The sequence below is a fragment of the Poecilia latipinna genome, unplaced genomic scaffold, assembly GCF_001443285.1.
Source record: "Poecilia latipinna isolate Pla-1442-1.1 unplaced genomic scaffold, P_latipinna-1.0 Scaffold51, whole genome shotgun sequence".
NCBI lineage: Eukaryota > Metazoa > Chordata > Actinopteri > Cyprinodontiformes > Poeciliidae > Poecilia > Poecilia latipinna.
In genome coordinates this window covers 34,116-53,928 of record NW_015112667.1, presented here as the reverse complement: position 1 = coordinate 53,928, position 19,813 = coordinate 34,116, and the positions used below count along the sequence as shown (strand labels likewise).

Sequence of the window (19,813 nt, the reverse complement as noted above, 5' to 3'; positions counted from 1 at the left end):
CTCAAGGAATCGGAAAGACTATGGTGCTACCACAGCAGCTTTGGGAAATGACCATGCCAATGAGGAGGACAAGGCTTTGTAAAACAAATATTTCTTTTGGTGATTGATAACCCATTTGGGGTGACCCATGGTGGCCCAAATGTAAACACTTATAAATGAGAGGGATAGGAAGAGGCATAGGGACCAACACCAAGTTCCACTTGCATACATAACACATCTTAGGAAAAATAGGGGAAGATAAACAAAACCAAGGGGACTTGGAGCCCCAATGGCACCATCACATTTACATACATTTACATTCACACCAGTGGGAACACAACAATTTTAAGAATAGTCAAGGCTTTTTTTTTTTTGCTTGTTTTTTTTTTTTTTTTTGAGGGAGAGAGGATTGTGCATGTATCAACAGTGTAAATATCTTTTTTTAAATTACATTTTTAAATGATATTTTTAAGCAATGGTTGATTTTGAAAATACTGTCTTCTGAAAACCAAATTGATGCTGTACCACTTAACTTAAAAAAAAAAAGTGCTCCTGTGTTATATTTTGTCTTGGTAGTCTTCACCGTTAAGTCTGTAAATTAACAAATCCTTTGCAAACCGTTAAGTTTTTGTAATACATTTTTCAATTTGTCACAAGATTGGATTAATATCCCTAGGAAATGGAACACAACTGTTCCACATCAAAACCTTGCATTAGAAATGAAAGTTGCTGCTATATTTCCAGAACCATATTTCGAATAAAATGCGAAAGTCTGCTGAAAGTTGTCTAATTTTGGTCAATTTTGAGTCCGGAAAACGTCCTCACGAACGTCCGGCGGACGTTCAACTCAAAGTCCTCCGGACGTCTAGTGACGTTTCATTTGGACGTCGATCAAACGTCAGCGGACGTCCTCCGAACATTCAGTGCTAGCCGGGTACAAATTGTTGAAGAATCCTCTCTACTTCGCTTTTAATTTCATATATGCTCAGAACAAACCCCGATGTTTTCGACCATACTCAAATGCGGACGTGGGATTTTATTTTTCGGCAGCTTCTCACGCAAATTTCAAAACTGTACCTCAAGTTTGAAACCAGCTTCCTTTTCTGTTCTTCTTTTAACTTTGCTTTTAAAATACAAAAATAAATAAATAAAATAAAATAAAAAAATAAACATGACATTAAGACAAACCTTGAGTAAACTGAATGCCTTTTTTTATTATTATTACATTTTAAAGCATGAATCTCTCAGGGGGAAACCTTCAACTCATTCAGCTGTATTTTTTTCCCTCCTCCACCTCTATTTTTAACCAAAGCAGATGTATGCCATCTCCGCCGGTTTCCTCCTCCTCCCTCCCCTCAGGAGGCATTTTACCATGCAGGCCAATCACAGGCTGTCCCAGATAAAAAAAAATAAAAATAAGAAAAAAAGCAAAGGGGAGGCTGCACAGTACAGCCACAGTTGATGTGCTTTTATAGAGACACACGCACAGATTCTGCATCATTTTCCTCACCTTGAACATCCCAGCTCACATGTCTGCACAGAGGTTTTGATTCGGCTTGTAACTTCTCTGCCAAAATGTGCCTTTTCAGAGCGGCCCTGCTGTTTGCTGCACTGGGTGAGTAATTTCTTTTTTTTCCTTTTCTTTTTTTTGTCTTTTGAAAGCGAGTCATAGCAGTAATTAAGACACCCTGAACTGTTTTAAATCATGGGTTTATGCAGAGGATTTCACAACTGTTATTTACTGAGAGACGTTTTTTTTATATTTTGGTTGCTTATCACTCGGCGGCACGTGTCCGGAGACTTTTGGTTCAAAACTGTGAATGAGTATTTTGTAATGTTTAACTTTTTTCTGAGAGCCGTGCATTTGTTGCATCATCCCCTCAGTTTTCAGGATGAAAACTTGCTGCTGTGATAATGCAGCTCAACTTGATGCCACAGGGAAACTGTCTAAATTGCTAACTCCTTCTTCTTCCGCATCAATGAAAAGGATCCCTCACCTAGATATCAAATGACAAAACTATCTGGGTCACATTGTGGACACAATGTTTAAAATGTGGCTTCTACATGTTATGCAGAAGAGAAACTGAAGAATTAACAAAGGAGCCCATCTGTCATGTTGCAAACAACTTCATCTCTGTGCTTCATCCTGAAACCAATAAGAGAAAACATTAGTGAGGTATCGTCTTTACTAGAGATAGGAACTTGGATTTCACAAGTTAATAACTTTTTCTTTTTTCCTTTTTCCTGAGTGATGTGTTTGAATGTTTGGGAGTGGAGACAGGAGTGAGGTTATGATACCAGTGTGTGAGCCCACTCTAAACCAGCAATGACATCATACTGAATAAAAAAATGCGTTTTTTTTATGTCTAAGTGTGTTGATTTTATTTACTAAAAAAAAAAACAGGGCTTTTGTAAACAGCAAATGAAACTGGATTTAGAATAAAGACAACATCCTGACTCACACTTGATTTTTTTTAAAAAACTATTATTATTTCTCCATCCCATACAAAATTTTTCGGTGGCCTATGTTATATCGACATTGCCGTGAAAGCATATTTTCTCAGCATGCCGTCCTAAATGAAACGAATGTGTTTTAGTTAGTGTATAATGGTGAATTATCAAGTGAAATTTTGATCCAGAAGAGTCAATATTCTGAATATTTTGGATGTTCCCCTGGTTCCACATCCCTGATTTAAATGAATGGGTCCTTATCAGGCCTCAGCAGAACTTGACAAAATGCTTTGGAGGGAATTCAGGTGCGTTGAAGCAGGAAAACCTCTAATGCATACAGAACTTGACCCTCCCCGGTCTGAAATCGGACCCCACTGTTTTACTTTGTACAGCTTCAGATAAGATTAGGATGAAACCAAAAGCTTTGTTTCTATATCTGCCAGATCATTGAAGCTGTTGGTTATAAATCCCACTTGAAATGGATTCCATTAAATTTAAATGGGTTCATTTAAATTCAGCAAAAAGATACAGTTAGCTAAATGAGTATTTTCATTTGGACAGTTATGTGAAGAGTTTTTTTTCCCCTTGGCATATGTCTAAAGAGTAAATGTTCTTAAGTTAGTGTTTTAAGCCTACACTCACATTATGCTGTTGAATGTAGGAACTGTATTCACATAGTTTCAGTTTTAGCCACAAACTTTCAGTATGTCTTAGAAAAACAAATTATATTGCAGACAGTAGTTGAAATCCAACCCTCAGTTTGTTGCAAGGCATATGAAGAAACTTTAAGTTCTCTCTGGATGGATACTGAAAACGTGAAATTATTTTATCATTATTTTAATTATTTTAAAGCTTTTAGGGAATTTTGAACATTTTTAATCATGTTAAAACAGTTTGACAAAAGAAACCGGTGGATTTCATTCGTTGTTTATTACTAACAATGGATCCCATAACTCTATTAGAAAACTGACTAAGCACATATTGAAGAGGTACCTGTTAAAAATGAAGCAACAGTAAGACTCAAAGAGTTAGATAATGGTTGTTAACAATAGATCTCCTCCTTATCTTGTCTTTTTCAGATTTCATTTCCTGTGCCACATTTTTAGCACCTTTAAACATGGGAGGAGTCACAGGCCAAGTGCAGTTTGACTCCAACAACCAGACAGCCACCTTAAACGTGTCAGGTGCAGGATCCTGCTCTGCAGTAAACATTTCCCTCACTGTGTTCCCCGTCATGTACGGCCACTTCGCTGAGCCCTGCTCTGAGGCAAACATTGGTGTAAGCGTCTTCACCTTCACTGGCGATCCTTCCTCCGCCTCTCCCATCAATGTGTCACTTCTCTTTGGACAAATATCAAACTTGGATGACCTCTCACTGTCTTTGGAGACATGTGACGGCATTAAAATATGCACAGTTGTAAGTCAAGGTCAGACACGACTGACTCGCCAGGCAAGATTCACAGAGTCTGTTGCTGGTAACATTTACATACGTGCTAATGTAAATAATGCCAACCCTAGGCTTCTTGCTGACCTCGTGACTATTGGTCAGGTGAATGCCCCAGAAATCAGCATCAACATCTTTGGATCCACAAGTACAGCAGCTAATTGTACCATACTGCTTGATAGTTTAGATGAAGCATCTTTAACAAATCTGGGAAGTGTGAAAGTCGGAAACCCTTTGAGTCCTCAGAAATCCCGTCTGGATTTTAGTAGCTTTAGACTGTACTCGTATCTTCTCCTCAGGGTGGGGTCCAGTTACAATTGTGCTCAGGTATACAACATGCTAGAGAAAGAAGTGAGAGCTGTCATGAACATGAGAGGAATCAGTGGATATTTCAACTTCCGTCAGGCTTCACCGTTTGACGTGACACAGCTTAGTGTGAATCTGGCAAACTTAAGGGAATTAGTTGGCCCCTACCACGTCCACAATTTTCCTGTCCCTTCAGTCAGGTCAGGCCAATGCTCAAATGATAATGTGGGTGGACACTATAATCCGTTTGCTGTTGACACAACTTCTGAAACATACCCTGTAGGGCCAGGATCAACTCATGACAAGTATGAGACAGGTGACCTGGGTGGCAAACACATGTCTCTTTCTGGTAGAAGTACATTTCAAATGACATTTACTGACTTCAGCCTTCCTCTGTTTGGACAGAACAGCGTTGTAGGTCGCTCAGTTGTGATTCACCTGGTCAATGGTGAAAGGTACGCGTGTGCTAGCATTGGTTATCCTGGTGCAGTGACAGTAGCCAGTGCCACGTTTCAGACCCCTGTGGTGGGAAAGATTATCTTTACTCAGTTGGTGAACAATCCCTTGTCAGATGTGTCCATCTTTATGGATCTGTCGTACGGAGATCCCACAACAATAATGACTCAACACCATAACTGGCACGTTCATGAATTCCCCATTAGCTCAGAGAGGGATGATGACGAAGGGAGGTGTATCACAACAGGAGGCCACTGGAATCCTTTTAAGATCAGCACAACTGATAGCAGCTATGCCCTTCACTGCAAACCATCCTGCCCCCTATGTTGTGAGGCCGGCGACCTCGCCAACAAATATACCACCATTAATCTTGACACCGACATAGGTGGCGTCAAATCCAAACACTTTTTCACTGACGTCACTTCGTGGTTAGACATATCTGGCATTACTGGTCGTTCTGTGGTCATCCATGAAGCAGAAAGGGGAGGCCCGAGGATCGCTTGTGCCAATGTTACTGAGGTCCAGGTCCCTACAGCCAGGTTAGGGAAATGGTTTGGCCCTGTATCATCTGGTGGCCAGGTGAAATTCTCCCAAGCTGTCCCTCAAGGCCCTACAGAAATCACTGTGTCCTTAAAAAACCTGCAGTCCTTAGCTGGAGGCTACCACGTCCACATCTTGCCCATTATTGTTGGCAGCAGTGATCCTTGCTCAGATACAGACATCCTTGGCCACTTTAACCCACTGGCCTGGAACACATCTAGTTCTCCCTCACCGGGTGTGGGCACCGTGGACCAATATGAGATAGGGGACATCAGTGGGAAGTTTGGGATGCTTACTGGCCAGAATAACTTTGACGCTATGTACATGGACCCTAACATGCCGCTTACTGGACCTTACAGCATCATGGGAAGATCTGTCGTAGTCCACTACACCGATGGATCACGGTAAGAACCAACAAGCATCCAAGTTTGATAATAAGGAAACAGAAAGGTAGAAGTTATGAAATGTTTTGCCGAGTATTACCACAGGTTCCTTCTTCTTAAAAAGAACTGGGTAGTAGCATTTTCACTCTAACCACAAATTCCTTGTGCAAAAGATCAATGGTTCAAAGTTCTGCCAAAGAACAGGAAGTACTTATCCTCCTGAAAACATTTAATAAAATGAAAAAGGCCATAAAAAGTGTCAGGAAGGTGTAAAATTAAAACACACTGATGCCTTTACAGATGAAAAAGAAATCCAAGATGCACCCTAATCTGGCCATAGTATCATATCATCCCAATCCATTGAGGGTACCTGTGTGAATCCTCAAGCCATGATCTTTTAATCATGGGTGTTTTGTGTTACAATACTAAGATACTGTATGTTCCTCTTTTAGAGAAGATTACTAACCAGAATATAACAGAAATAACCCAACAAGATTGAAGCTACTGGACTTGGTTATTTCAAGACTATTTCATGAAGCCATCTGTGTTTTCTCTACAGAATGATGTGTGCAAATATCTTACCTGGCCCAAATAACGATGGATATTGGACACTTGCCAAGGCTACATTCGATCTAACAGTGACTGGGACAATCACACTGGTAAAAAACACATAATTACCTTAATCTGATCTGCTCCTTGTCTGCTGCGGGATGCCAAAATTGTCTGATTTCATACAATTCTGTATTGTCTTTGGTTTGAGAACCACAGGCTAAGCCAGTGGTGCCTAAAGTCGGTTCTCGAGGGCCAGCATCCTGCATGTTTTAGTTCTCTCCCTGGTGGTAGTAACAAGCTCTTCAGCATGTCTTAGGCCTTCTAATGAGCCATTATTTGATCCAGGTGTGTTAAACTAGGGAACTTGAATGAAAAAAAGATGATGGGCCGACTTTGGGCACCACTGGGCTAAGCAAATCAAATTCAAATCCAAAAGGACTTTATTGATCCCAAAGGGAAATTAAATGTTATGTTTGTATGGTTTAGGTTTGTGCTGGTTTTTTGTGACACCCACATTATCCACTATGCGTGTCACAGTGGGTAATGTGACACCAGAGTGTCACATTATTGTACCCACACAGTAATGGGTGTGTCACACAGTAATATTCTGTGTGACACACACAGAATATAACACACACACACACACACACATTACTGTTGGAGATGTGGTTGTGCTCTTGTGGGTCTGGTGCAGTGATAGTATTGTATCAATCAATCAAATTTTATTTGTATAGCACATTTCAGCACCAAGGCATTTCAAAGTGCTTTGCTCAAAACACTCACTGTTTATTCAAGTTGAACATTGAATAAACAAAAACATTACATTTCCTGCCGAGTCGAAGTTCTGTCCTTCGAATCGGCAGAGAAAAAAAATAGAACAGCGGGGGAGGGGCAGGGGGGACTCCAACCCGCACCCCTTTTCAAACAACAGGGGGGACTCTAAACCCGCACCCCTTTCCAACAACGGGGGGACTCCAACCTGCACCCCTTTTCAGCAATAGGGGGGACACCAACTTGCACCCTTTTGCGGGGGGGACTCTAAACATGCACCCCTTTTCATATACCATTTTCTCCCTAGTGCTTGAAACCGGGTTGGAATTCAAATCCCAATTGTTATGTTCCATAAGCAAGTCTAGACAGGTGGGTTTTAAGTCGAGATTTAAAGGCACTCAGTGTTTCAGCTGTTTTACGGTTTTCTGGAAGTTTGTTCCAAATTTGTGGTGTATAGAAGCTGAATGCTGCTTCTCCTCATTTGGTTCTGGTTCTGGCGAAGCAGAGCAATCCAAATCCAGAAGACCTGAGGGGTCTGGAAGGTCGATAAAGCAACAACAGATCTTTAATACCCTCCGATAATACCCTGCAGGCACCCCTGTCCACTGTTTTAGGTGTTTCCTTGTTTCCAAACACCTGACTTAAATGAAGGGATGCTTCTGGAGCTTTTGGTGGCCAAAGAGGAGGTCATACAAATCCTTCGAATCTGGTGTGCTGGAGCAGAGACACATCCAAAATATGCAGTGCATTTAGATTCACAGTAAGCAAAATTTCCATTAAATAGTATTGGGAAGATGTTAACAGATGATAAAAGAGTGCTTGAAGCAAAAGAGGCAATAAACAGACAGGAAATGGGGGAAGCAGTGCTAGTGTTTAGAATTATGGCTCAAGCCCAAACCTGACCTCGAAATTTGAGCCAGACAGGGCCAGAATTGATGATCGGGTTGCGTCGTGTGGTGTTGGCTTTCTGTGGCGCATTTGATAAATCTGCAATATGTACAGTACAGAGAAAACCAAATGAGAATGTGTTCCATAAAGCTGTGTTATTCTGATTTTGATAGTCTAAATCAGTAGTCCCCAAACTAAGGCCCCGTGGGCCCGCCTCCACATTTGGTCCGGCCCCCTGAACAATACCAGAGAGCATTTAGATTTTTTTTCGTATACCATATTTTCCGGACTATAAGCCGCTTACATGTGGATTTTTCTTCAACCACCAGGGGGCTCTTTAGCAGGAAGTGAATCATTGGAAGTCAAAATTGGAAATCAAAGAAGAAAGCGCCAATTAAAACGGAATTAGGTTTTAATAGGGAATTGAAATTTGAGAATTTTGATCAGTTAAATAGCATTGAGGGGAAAAAGAAGATTTTTTTGTTTTTTTAAATAATACTGGGATCATTATGAGAATTTGAGGTATAGATATTAGGATCCAGTAGATGGCAGTAGTGCAACAATAATGGATGCAAGCTGCTGTTGAAATCTAAAGAAGAAGAAGAAAGCGCCCATTTTCATTTAGCACATGGTATTAGCAGACACGAAGGATCAGCACTTTTACTGTTAAAGTTACCATTCGGAAACTACCGTAATCAGTTCAGTTAAATCTAAACTTGGCAACTTTTTCTTTCTTTTTCAACCGTAATAAATGTGATATTCAATTGACCTGTTATGACTCAAATTTTGGGTGTCCGTCCCCCTCTGCTGCTGCATCGCTGTGGAAAACCTTGAGCGGCAGAGATATCTGCGGCTTATAGCCCGGTGTGGCTTACAGTCCGGAAAATACGGTATTTATTTCATAAATAGTGTTATTTCCTGGATTTTTTCTGTGAAGAACCCAGAGAGGGTTATTTGATTGTGCTTTCTGGGAAACAATAAATTTTTACATTTAGGCACTCCTGCAATCATCACACTTTTTCTGTTGCAAACTGACTCCGGCCCTCCACCAGAGAAGGGAAAAGTTATGTGGCCCTCACAGGAAAAAGTTTGTGGACCCCTGGTCTAAATATAGGAGTAGCCAGCTTACCCTGTTGAGGAAAGAAAGTCGGGAGTAGACGGTCCGCAACACACAGCGCAGCACACTGCACAATAAATGCGCATGCAGCTCCGCTCTGCTCAGCTCCTATCAATCACACATCCCAGATGATTTGCACTTGACTCGCACGACAGTTACAACAAGCGATAAAATGTTCCATTGGATCTGCTCCATCGATGGAGCTGAAACATGTTAAATAAAAAAAACAAGAGACGTTACACTGCTCACTTAACACCATTAGTCGGGTCTGACCAGACTCGGACACGATGCCTGTGGGCTCGGGGTAGATAGAATTTTTTTAGGCCTTATCTAAACTCTAAGCAGAGGCAAAAGTTTCAGCTTAGCTTAGCATCTTTCTGCTGGTTAACTGAATGTATGTGCACTAAACTCTGAGGCTCACCCTGATATCAGCTGTTTATGTCAGCTGCCATCCAGAGGCTCCACACTGAGTCTTGCTTTACACCTAAGCCTCCACAGAGCTATAAAGGAGGAAACAACAACATGAGCTTGTTCTGGTCTGGCCAAATAATTTGGGAAGTGCCTCAGCAGTTACTAAAAAGAAAACAGATATTCACACATCAGTATAAATCACTTTATTCAGTTGACAATAATCTGTACGTCTACTAATGTCAGGCACCTTTGGTTTCTGTCCCTTCAAGAGCCAGCAGGTGTTTCCTGATGGGAGTAGCAGTGATGTCACACTGAATGTGGACCTTAAGTCACCTGCAAGTCAAAGTGTAAGTAAAGGGTAATAGGGTTAAATAATGCAAAACATTACAATGTTAGCCACCGCCGGTCAAGGATCCCAAATGAACAAGTGTGGAGTCTTGAGTTCCTCCTTAAAAATCAAAGTAAATTTCAAACATAAAAAAAGCACATTCATGCTATAAATTAACATAACGCAAAGAAAATGTCTAGTTTGTGTTGTCACTTTATATTCTTATCGTAGAACAAGTTTATTGATATTGATCAGAGAATCCAGTTGTCTGTTTGCTATTCCTATTCATGTGTGTATTTGCACTTATGTCCATCATTGCGACAAATAAAGGCAGCGGAAACATAGTTTGTATTTTAAATATGCTTACAGATTCCTGAGGCCTCCCTGTTTATCGCAAGCAACCGTGTGGATACCACCAGCGGCCTGTGCACCAGCGTGGGACACACTTTCAACCCCTTCAACATGAAACCACAGGTGAGGCAGGCTGTTGGGGACACGTCATCATATGTAAATACATTCAGAGATAATCTGAGGATAATTTGAGGAACACTTTTTCATAAAAGAAACAGCAGCAAACTAGGAGAAGAGCATGCCGGAAAGTGGCCACATACTTAGGATGTTGTTAGCTTACTTGTTATAAATACTTCAGTTAAAAGGACACAGTTTTTTTTTTGTTTTTTTTTTCCACAGAATTTAAAACCACTATGGAACAAAAACACCACTGCAGAAGATATGCAAATAGAAAAATTACTTACAGTAGACTGTGGAAACAATTACTTCTGGAAGTTCTTTAACAGCCTTGATAAAATGGTGATTAATCTCATATAACAGGTACTCACTGTCTAACCCCATATAGTTTGACTCTTTGTGTGTGTGTGTGTGATTTCTTTTCCTCTTCCAGAGCTCCAGCTGTTCGCTACAAAACCAGTTGAGCTGTGTGGTGGGGGAAATTTCTACAAGGCATGGCAGAGTCAGCCTGAGAAGGAGAGAAGTTTACTCTGACAGCAACATCCAGCTGTCAGGAGACCACACAGGTGAGACGACTGGAAATGAGGGTCTGTAGATGTGGGGAAATGTCAACGACTTAAGCATCAAAGATGGTTTTCAGTTTTACGTGCAACCATCCGTTTGTGCCATTCACCATGTCATCTTCCACTCTGTCAAAAGCAGTGAGTGGACTTTACATACAAAATGTTGCAAACTCATTGCCTCAAAAAAAACAAACTTTGCTTTCATAAATTCATGTTTTATGTGAAAGCTGTACATTTTAAGTTTACACCACTCAAATAAATTGATAATTACATTAACTTGTGCAATTTCAGTGAGCATAACTTAATAAAGCATCACTTGACGAATTTTCCTTAGTTTGACTTAAACTAAATTTCAAAGACGTCTTGACATTATAAGATATATGCAAATAAGCTATTTGATCAAGACTTTTCCATGATAAACAATATTCTGAAATGTTACTTTCAGCAAAAATTTTTTACGGCCTACATCACCAACAGCAGCACTATGTTTGTTAACATACAGACATTAAAGAAACATGGTGTCATCAGAGCTCCTCCCTCCCCCAACACTGACATCAGTTGCACAAATGACAATTGAGTTATGTTCATTTGAAATCTTTTATTAAACATAATGCTTTGCTTTATAGTGTAGTAAATCTTAATCATTTTTGTTGAATCCCCAAAAATGTCTGACTTGATATTCTATATTTGATCCAAGTTGTCTACAGGTCTTTTGTGTTGAAGAGTGGTAACAGCATCCTTGCGTGTGCCGACATCCTCCCAGAATCCCAGCTAGCAGAGCAGATCTTTCCCAAAGTGAGCTCCTTTAGCCGGTGAGTAACAAACTATCCTGATTTCTCTCAGGATTCACCTGGTAAAAACAGGATTATTTCTAAAAACACTCATTCTGTCTATTTAAATTCATTTGGAACATTCTAGATATGGGGGACATCTGGTTGTAAATATTAAGGTTAGCTATAAGTTTAACAAGGATTTAACGAGTGTTGTACCTTATTCCTAAATTGCATCGTTTGGAAGATTTTGTTATTGCCTTGATTTTCAGTTTGCATCTCTTGTTCTTGTTCTTCACACAGCCTTGTTATTGATTTGTTTGCACGTCTTGCTGTCAGTCATGTCTAATGGCCGACAAGAACCAAGTCAAGCCAGGAAGTACGCAGAGATAAACATTGCGCAATATACGGCTTTATTAATGTTTTTATTGCAAACAGAAAGTCGTAATCTGGAAACAAAAATAATCGGTGTCACACACATTTATGGGTTAAACCTTTGCTATGTTTTTGGTTCAGTTTTGAGAAGAACTGAACAGTTCAGAAAATTGTTTTTTTTTTGGTCTGAATTATTTGTTCTCACAATACTAAAAGTTATTTATTTATGTTTATATCCAGATATGATTTCCGAAGGAGAGTCGCAAATGTTCTGCTTGCAGACATGGTGAGCATCACCATCTTGCCCGGCTTTCCCGTCGTTACAGAAGACGGAGAGTGCCAAACGGTCAGCTACATGGTGTCGGGTAAGGAAGAAAACCACACACCAATGACCCTGACAGAAGACATTGAACGAAGTCAGAATGCCAGAAATAATTTCTCTTTCTCCATTTAGATTGAATAAATCTGTCATACCTTGTAAAAGAATTAACACCCTTGTACTTTTTGACATTTGACATTAATTTTTATATGATAGACCACCACAAAGCGATGTATGACAGTGAAGTGGAACTTTTTAACTACTTACGAATACAAATCGAGAAAGTGTGACATCCATTCGTGTTCAGTGCTCTGAGTTAATACTTTGTGGAGCCACATTTGAGTAAGATCACAGTTATAGGTCAGTTCAGTTATGCTAGGTCATAATTGAACTGAACTGACTGAAAGTGATCACATTCAGCACCACAAAATGATTGACTCAGCACAGCTATAAAAGCGAGAAAACACACTTGGCTAACAGCCAGACTGACATATGAGATTCTAATGTATTTCCGTTTTCTGCTCTTCTGAGAGAAACAAAAGGAACTTCTCATGACCTCTAGCTATACACCTGTTGGAGGTGATTTCCCCCATCAACCATCCAGACATAAGCTTTTATCTCCAAGCAGTCAAAGACCAGATCAGATCTATATTTAGGTCTGGTTTTTCATTCCATGCACTTTCAGTTGTACCACTGGTTTTTCGTGCCCCAGTTTCAGGTCTTTTGCAGTCGCCAACAGGTTAACTTCCAGGATTACGCCGTGTTTTGCTCCATCCACCTTCTCGTGCGACCAGCTAAAGAAAAGCCTCCCTAGAACATGATGCTGCCAACACCATGTTTCACAGTTGACAGGTTACACTCAGGGTGACGCGATGTGGAGTGTTAGCCTCCACATCAAAATCCCTTTAGTGTCTCCTGACCAGAGCATCTTCTTCCACACGTTTGCTCTGCTTACTGATTGGCTTGTTGACTGCAGACCTGAGGCTTTCTGTCAGGATTACCTTTAGCCANTCCTCAAGCCATGATCTTTTAATCATGGGTGTTTTGTGTTACAATACTAAGATACTGTATGTTCCTCTTTTAGAGAAGATTACTAACCAGAATATTGTAACAAAAAAATCCAACAGGATTGGACCTGCTGGGCTTGGTTATTTCGAGCCCATCTCATGAAGGTGTTTGTGTTTTCTCTACAGGATGGTGTGTACAGATGTCTTATCAGACACAAATACAAAAGGACAATGGACACTTGCCAAGGCTACATTTAATGGAGTAGTGACTGGGACAATCACACTGGTAAAAAACACATAATTACCTTTATCTGATCTGCTACTTGTTTGCTGCAGGATGCCAACATTGTCTGATTTCAGACAATTCTGTATTGTCTTTGGTTTGAGAACCAAAGCCAAAACCGTATTGTACGGGCATTTAGTTGTTGTTTTTTTTTCTGCACCACAAAAGAAAAATGTGCAAGCTGTGGCTCACGTGGTTTTAGGCCCGAAACAGGGATAAGAGATGTTCTGTGGTAATAAAGTGTGCGAATACACACTTGAATTTATCACCTTTTAATCCGAAACTACAGTATATATTGTAGCTTATGTAAGTAATATGTAAATTGCATTAGCCTGCCTCTTCTGTGAAGAAAATAGAGATACCACTGCACCATATGTACAGAGGAATGTATCTAAATTCACTGGTGCAAAATTTAGAAGGCTGATAATGAGGGGACGACAATAGCAGGCACTCAAAGAGCGTCCTGACGGTAAAGAGGCAGGAAACAGACAGGAAACATGGGAAGCATGGCTTCAGCTTAGCTTAGCATAACTGTGAATGTATGTTCACTAAACTCTGAGGCTCACCCTGATATCAGCTGTTTCTGTCAGCTGCCATCCAGAGGCTCCACACTGAGTCTTGCTTTACACCTAAGCCTCCACAGAGCTATAAAGGAGGAAACGACAACATGAGGTTATTCTGGACTGGCCAAATAATTTGGGAAGTGCCTCAGCAGTTACTAAAAAGAAAACAGATATTCACACATCAAATGAGTTTCTCTGTATAAATCACTTTATTCAGTTGGCAATAATCTGTATGTCTACTAATGTCAGGCACCTTTGGTTTCTGTCCCTTCAAGCGCCAGCAGATGTTTCCTGATGGGAGTAGCAGTGATGTCACACTGAATGTGGACCTTAAGTCACCTGCAAGTCAAAGTGTAAGTAAAGGGTAATAGGGTTAAACACAGTTCTTACATGTATGAATGAAAATAGGTAGTTGGTGCTGTTTGTGTCGTCACTTTAACTTCTTGTAGATGGATTAGTAGTGCTTGTATACCCCAGACTAATCAACTAGTCAAGGTGACAAATTTCTGCTACCGCTATCTTTAATGTCAGGGACTGAAAGTTTCAGAAATGCACAAAAAATGTCAAAATCCTTTGATAACAAAACTTCCTTAGGCATTTTCAGGGGCGACAGTATAAGACACCAAATAGTCTGCAAGTTATTGATACTACTGATCGGAGTATCTAGGTGTCTGTTTGCTATTCCTAATCATTTGTGTATTTGTATTTATGTCCATCAATGCGACAAATAAAGGCAGCGGAAACATAGTTTATCTTTTAAACGTGCTTACAGATTCCCAAGGCCTCCCTGTTTATCGCAAGCAACCGAATGAATGCCACCAGCGGCCTGTGCACCAGCGTGGGAGACACTTTCAACCCCTTCAACATGAAACCACAGGTGAGGCAGGCTGTTGGGGACATTACCTGTCAAGTTTGACTTTGAGAATATAAGGGAAATGTCGCCGTCCGGTGCTGCTTTGAAACTAACTGAAACTAACGTGAGACCGATGGGAAGAGGCACTAACGTAAGAGTGGGGGGGCCCATAATGCGGAATATTTATGGGAAAATAATATTACGGGAGCACGAGCACGGTGGAAAAGGGGACAAAAATCGGTAGTTTCCCACCCAAAACGGGAGAATTGACAGGTATGATTGGGAATGGGGACACAGATGTAAATAAATTCAATCTGAGGATAATTTGAGGAACACTTTAGCCTAAAATGACCCCCTGCTTAAAGAAACTGTCATGAGGTGCGGTGTTGGTGGTGAGTAGAACGCAGGCAGACCCAGGATGCAGATGAAAAGATGTTATTAATGACGAGAATTTAGCTCAGAACAGTCCACGAAACTGGCAGCACAGCAGAGAAGAGAACAAGGCTCAGCACCGGCAGCAACTGATCTAAGAACTGACAAATGAGAGCTTCTCGACTTCCCAGTACAACCGTGACATACGACTATTGACAAGGAACCGACAAGAGACAAAGGCAACAGGTGGACTTAAATACACAGGGAGGGTAATCTGAGAACAAGACACACCTAGGAAACAATCAATGAGAAGAGACAGGACACCACAGAGACCCACAGGGAACAGAACACAGGAAAAAACCCAAATCCCAACAGAAACAGCAGCAAACTAAGAGCATTCCAGTTTTTATCCTATCTTATAAGAAATACTTCAATCACTTCAAAGGACACTGTTTTTTTTTTGATTGTTTTTTTTTTTTGTAAAGAGAAAAATTTCTTACATCAAACTGTGGAAATAAAGCATATAAAGTATTTTTATAGTACTGATGACAGGTACGGTGAGTACCTGTAATCTCGGACTACAGGTACTTGTTGTCTAATCCCATGGTGGATGGCTCTTTTTTTCGTGGTAATTGTATATTCAACTTTGTAATTTCTATTCCTCTTCCAGAGCTCCAGCTGTTCGCTCCAAAACCAGCTGAGCTGTGTGGTGGGGGAGTTTTCTGAAAGACAAGGCAATGTCAGCCTGGTTGGGAGAGAAGTTTACTCTGACAGCAACATCCAGCTGTCAGGAGACCACACAGGTGAGACGACTGGAAATCAGTGTCAACAGACATGTACATGTACAACAATCCTTTTCTGCCATTCACCATGTCATCTTCCACTAGCTTTTATTCATTTTGTTGAGTTTAGTAAAATGTCTGACTTGATATTCTATATTTGATCCAAGTTGTCTACAGGTCTCTTGTGTTGAAGAGTGGTAACAGCATCCTTGCGTGTGCCGACATCCTCCCAGAATCCCAGTTCGCAGAGCAGACCTTTCCCAATGTGAGCTCCTTTAGCCGGTGAGTAACAAACTATCCTGATTTCTATAAGAATTCACCTGGTAAAAACAGGATTATTTATAAAAACACTCATTCTGTCTATTTAAATTCATTTAGAAATTATCTAACATATTGCGAGTTTTATGCCTTACTCCTAAATTGCATTGTTTGAAAGATTTTGTTATTGTCTTGAGTTCCAGTTTGAATCTCTTGTTCTGTTACAGCTGGAGAGACAAAGTTAGGTTTCCTTCAGACAAGAACCGAGTTAAATCGGGAAGTATGCAGAGATAGATGTTGTGCAATATGCAACTTTATTAGTATTTTTATTGCAAGCAAAAAGTGGTAATCTGGAAACAAAAGGGATCAGTGTCATTATGTTGGTACAAACACACATTTATGGGTTAAACCGTTGCTATGTTTGGTTGAGTTTTTGGTTGAGTTTTGAGAAGAACTGAACAGTCAAGGAGGATTTTTTTGGTCTGAATTTGGTTATTTGCTCTCACAAGACTAAAAGTTATTCATTTCTATTTATACCCAGGTATGATTTCCGAAGGAGAGTCGCAAATGTTCTGCAGGCAGAAATGGCGAGGATAACCATCTTGCCCGGCTCTACAAGCATTACAGAAAACGGCCAGTGCCAAACAGTCAACTTCATGGTGTCGGGTAAGGAGGAAAACGACATTAGTGTCCAAAAACACAGTATCTTCTTTGTGTTGTACTTGCAACACACCAACGACTATCAGACAAGTTATTTAAATAAGTCAACAGGCCAGAAATAATTCCTCCTACAAAAGTATCAACACCCCTTAAACCGTTTGAGATTTTATTATGTTACGACTATAAATTTAACTGAGATTTTATGTGATAAACCACCACAAAGTCATGCATGACAATGAAGTGGAAGGAAGATTGGTAGCTTTTAAGCTATTTTACAAATACAAAGAAAGTGTGACATCCATTTGTTTGCTCTGTCTGCTAATTGGCTTGTTGATTTCAAACTTGAGGCTTTCTGTCAGGGTTGCGCTTCCATAGAGCCAGATTTGTGGAGTGCATAGCCTGTAGTTGTTTTGTCAACACACTTAAGCTGTAGATGTCTGCAACTAATCCAGACTTGCTATGAATATTTTGGCTGCTTTTCCAATTAATGCTGTACATTTCTCACACACGACCTCATCCTTTTTACTTGGCGAGATATCGGAAAACAACCACCACCATCATTTTTCTTCCACTTTACAGCCATGCAGCACTTGTTGATCAGATAAAAATCCCAATCAGATGCATTGAAGGGTGTGGTTGTAATGTGAGAATATGTGAGGCCACAGAAGGTCCTCTAATGCCGCCGTATTCTCAGACTGCACGTGTAACACAGTCAAAATGCATCTCAGATGTTTACAGCTTGATGTTGTTACGGTTACCAACTGTGGGGAAACATTGCAGCTCATATTTGCTGCAGGTTAGTATTGATTCAGTGATGTAACGACGTCAACATGTTCCGACCCATTGGATTCAAGTTGTTGTGATGGTATTTCGTCAAGCAATTAGTCGCCGTTAAAAACAAAAAGGGTTTTACCTCTGGAACCTGTCTGATCTGAAAACAACAACACGAGCAGTAAAAGTAGATGGAAGAAATTGACACCAACAATCGAAGTAAATTGTAGCTAGGAAAATGGCAGCTTTCAGGATGATGTATGCTCTACTTACTTTCAAATTTAAGTTGCCGGTATGGCCCCATTAGTGCTCAAAGCTACCACACTAAAACTGGGAAGCTTGTAAGTCCCAAAATCGGGACAATGAACAATCACTGGCATTGAATATCTTTAGAAATCCTCCAAAACCCGCTCAGTAACCCGACGCCGGAGTTGAGTGTCTGGTGCGTCTCATTTTCAGCCCATTCCTCTTTCGCCGGGGGGAAACAGAGCGGCGTCTGTACAGAGGGTTTACACAGTGCAGCACAGGACAGCTAATTAATTCAATTCATTCCAATTCAATTCAATTTTATCAGTACAGTGAAAATTTCCAACAAATGCCTCAGTAACATTTTGTCTGATTCTGTGTACTTTAAAGGGGATGTCAGCACAACTCTTCTAAGTTCTGTCAAAACCAGTGAGCTGATGGGCCCGTTTAAAGAAAGTACCACATGTACAAGTAAGTACCTCCTATAGTACCACTTGGGTTCCACTTTTACCTCCACATTTATTTAAAAAGAGTAATTAGACATCTTCTAAAGTCAGATATTTAGATTTTTGTGGAGAAAAAAAAAATCTAAGGACTTTATAGTTGTAATAAACTTGCTGAATTTGCAGAATTTTTAGCCAAAGTGTTTCCTCGTTAATCTAAACCATACAACTCTGAGAAAAATGTGGAATCATGGAAATGTAAACTGTGAAACCTGTCTGTACACAATCTGGTTTTAAAAAGATAGAATCATTGTCTCAAAAAAAAAAAAAAAAAAAATTGCAGCGCCACTCTAAGTGATTCTCACTCCTGAATAATCTGCACTGCATTTTCCTGTATGATTTCTACAGGAGCTTCTGCAGGACAGCTGGTGCTGCCAGAAATCTTCTCGCTGTGCCTGATGTTTGCTGCTGCCTTCCTGCTGCCGTCTGCAGCCTCTTTATAAAACCAGAGCCCCATTTTCACCTCAAGTCGTCGTCAGTGGAGACACACGGGTCCTGCTTTTGTAAAACTGTGAATGTGAAATGTCACCCATCAAATGTTGCAGTGGTGACTGGGCAAAGAATGTGCATATCTGTATAAATGTTATGTGCAAATGAAGATCTTCATGGTTTTTTTTTTTTTTTGGAAGAATCAGTTGAGGCTATAAATATTTATAAACTAGTTGTTGGTATGCCTGCTTTTGTAGGAATGTCACATGTATTATTCATTTGGGCAAGGGGTACTGTTGTTTGTGAACTACGTTTTAAGATGTTGTCAATGCTTAAAGTTTTTGAATAAAGTTTTTCAGAATTGTATTTCTTCCTTCCTGCCTGTCAAAGAAAGAGGATAATTTGAAGAGTGACGAAAATGAGGCAGTAAAGGTTTTTTTTTTTTTAAAAGGCTCAAAATGCTTATTTTCCTAATTAGCCAAAGATCAGAAAAAGAGCATCAGCACTGTTTGAAAAATAATTCCTTTAAGATGAAAAGTGAATTCATTTTTGAGACGTTTACACCATTAATGACGGACATTTTTTTCCTACTCCTTATCTATAAGCTTCAGTACTAATCAATTTCAACTCATTTATGCAGGTTCAATTGAACCAAACTAAGTCTTTCACAACAACACACAAATTGTCTCAGCCAGTCATTTCTACCACACGCCATCCCATGACTCCTCGTCTCAATAAACCCTTTGACAAATCGCCTCTTCTGACCATAAATTACATCATAATATAAAGATAATTGCCTGATAAATGTTATCTGATTTTACTACGAAAAGGTTAAACTCCAATTTCCTCATTCATGTTTGCTCAACTACAACTATCAGAATTAAAAATCCACAAGATCGCAATAGTTGATTATTTCTGGTAAAGTCTGATAAAGCAATGTAGTGTATAAGCTGCGTTTTGTCCTC

At 40.1% G+C, this 19,813-nt stretch overlaps 1 protein-coding gene across 2 annotated transcripts; it reads left to right on the top strand.

Moving 5' to 3' along the window:
* The first annotated feature begins 1,414 nt into the window (after window positions 1–1,414).
* On the top strand, window positions 1,415–19,214 carry LOC106958955 (uncharacterized). Of its 2 annotated transcripts, none has more exons than XM_015051158.1 (10): window positions 1,415–1,594; window positions 3,510–5,580; window positions 13,315–13,414; window positions 14,250–14,327; window positions 14,747–14,851; window positions 15,870–16,002; window positions 16,149–16,263; window positions 16,781–16,905; window positions 18,307–18,387; window positions 18,768–19,214. In XM_015051158.1, exons 1-10 carry the CDS (start codon window positions 1,555–1,557, stop codon window positions 18,860–18,862), a joined length of 2,943 nt encoding a protein of 980 aa, XP_014906644.1. In that variant the 5' UTR covers window positions 1,415–1,554; the 3' UTR covers window positions 18,863–19,214. The 2 variants fall into 2 exon arrangements, with proteins under 2 accessions (XP_014906644.1, XP_014906636.1); XM_015051150.1 differs by lacking the exons at window positions 13,315–13,414; window positions 14,250–14,327; window positions 14,747–14,851 and adding exons at window positions 6,119–6,218; window positions 9,568–9,645; window positions 9,996–10,100 and having other exon boundaries at window positions 1,421–1,594.
* The last annotated feature ends 599 nt before the right edge of the window (window positions 19,215–19,813 follow it).

Excerpts from the sequence above, each read along its gene's own strand:
- LOC106958955 (XM_015051158.1), top strand. The coding sequence starts at position 1,555 with ATGTGCCTTTTCAGAGCGGCCCTGCTGTTTGCTGCACTGG. Across the intron at positions 14,328-14,746 it reads AGTCACCTGCAAGTCAAAGT|ATTCCCAAGGCCTCCCTGTT; the intron begins GTAAGTAAAGGG and ends ACGTGCTTACAG. Across the intron at positions 18,388-18,767 it reads AGAAAGTACCACATGTACAA|GAGCTTCTGCAGGACAGCTG; the intron begins GTAAGTACCTCC and ends TGATTTCTACAG.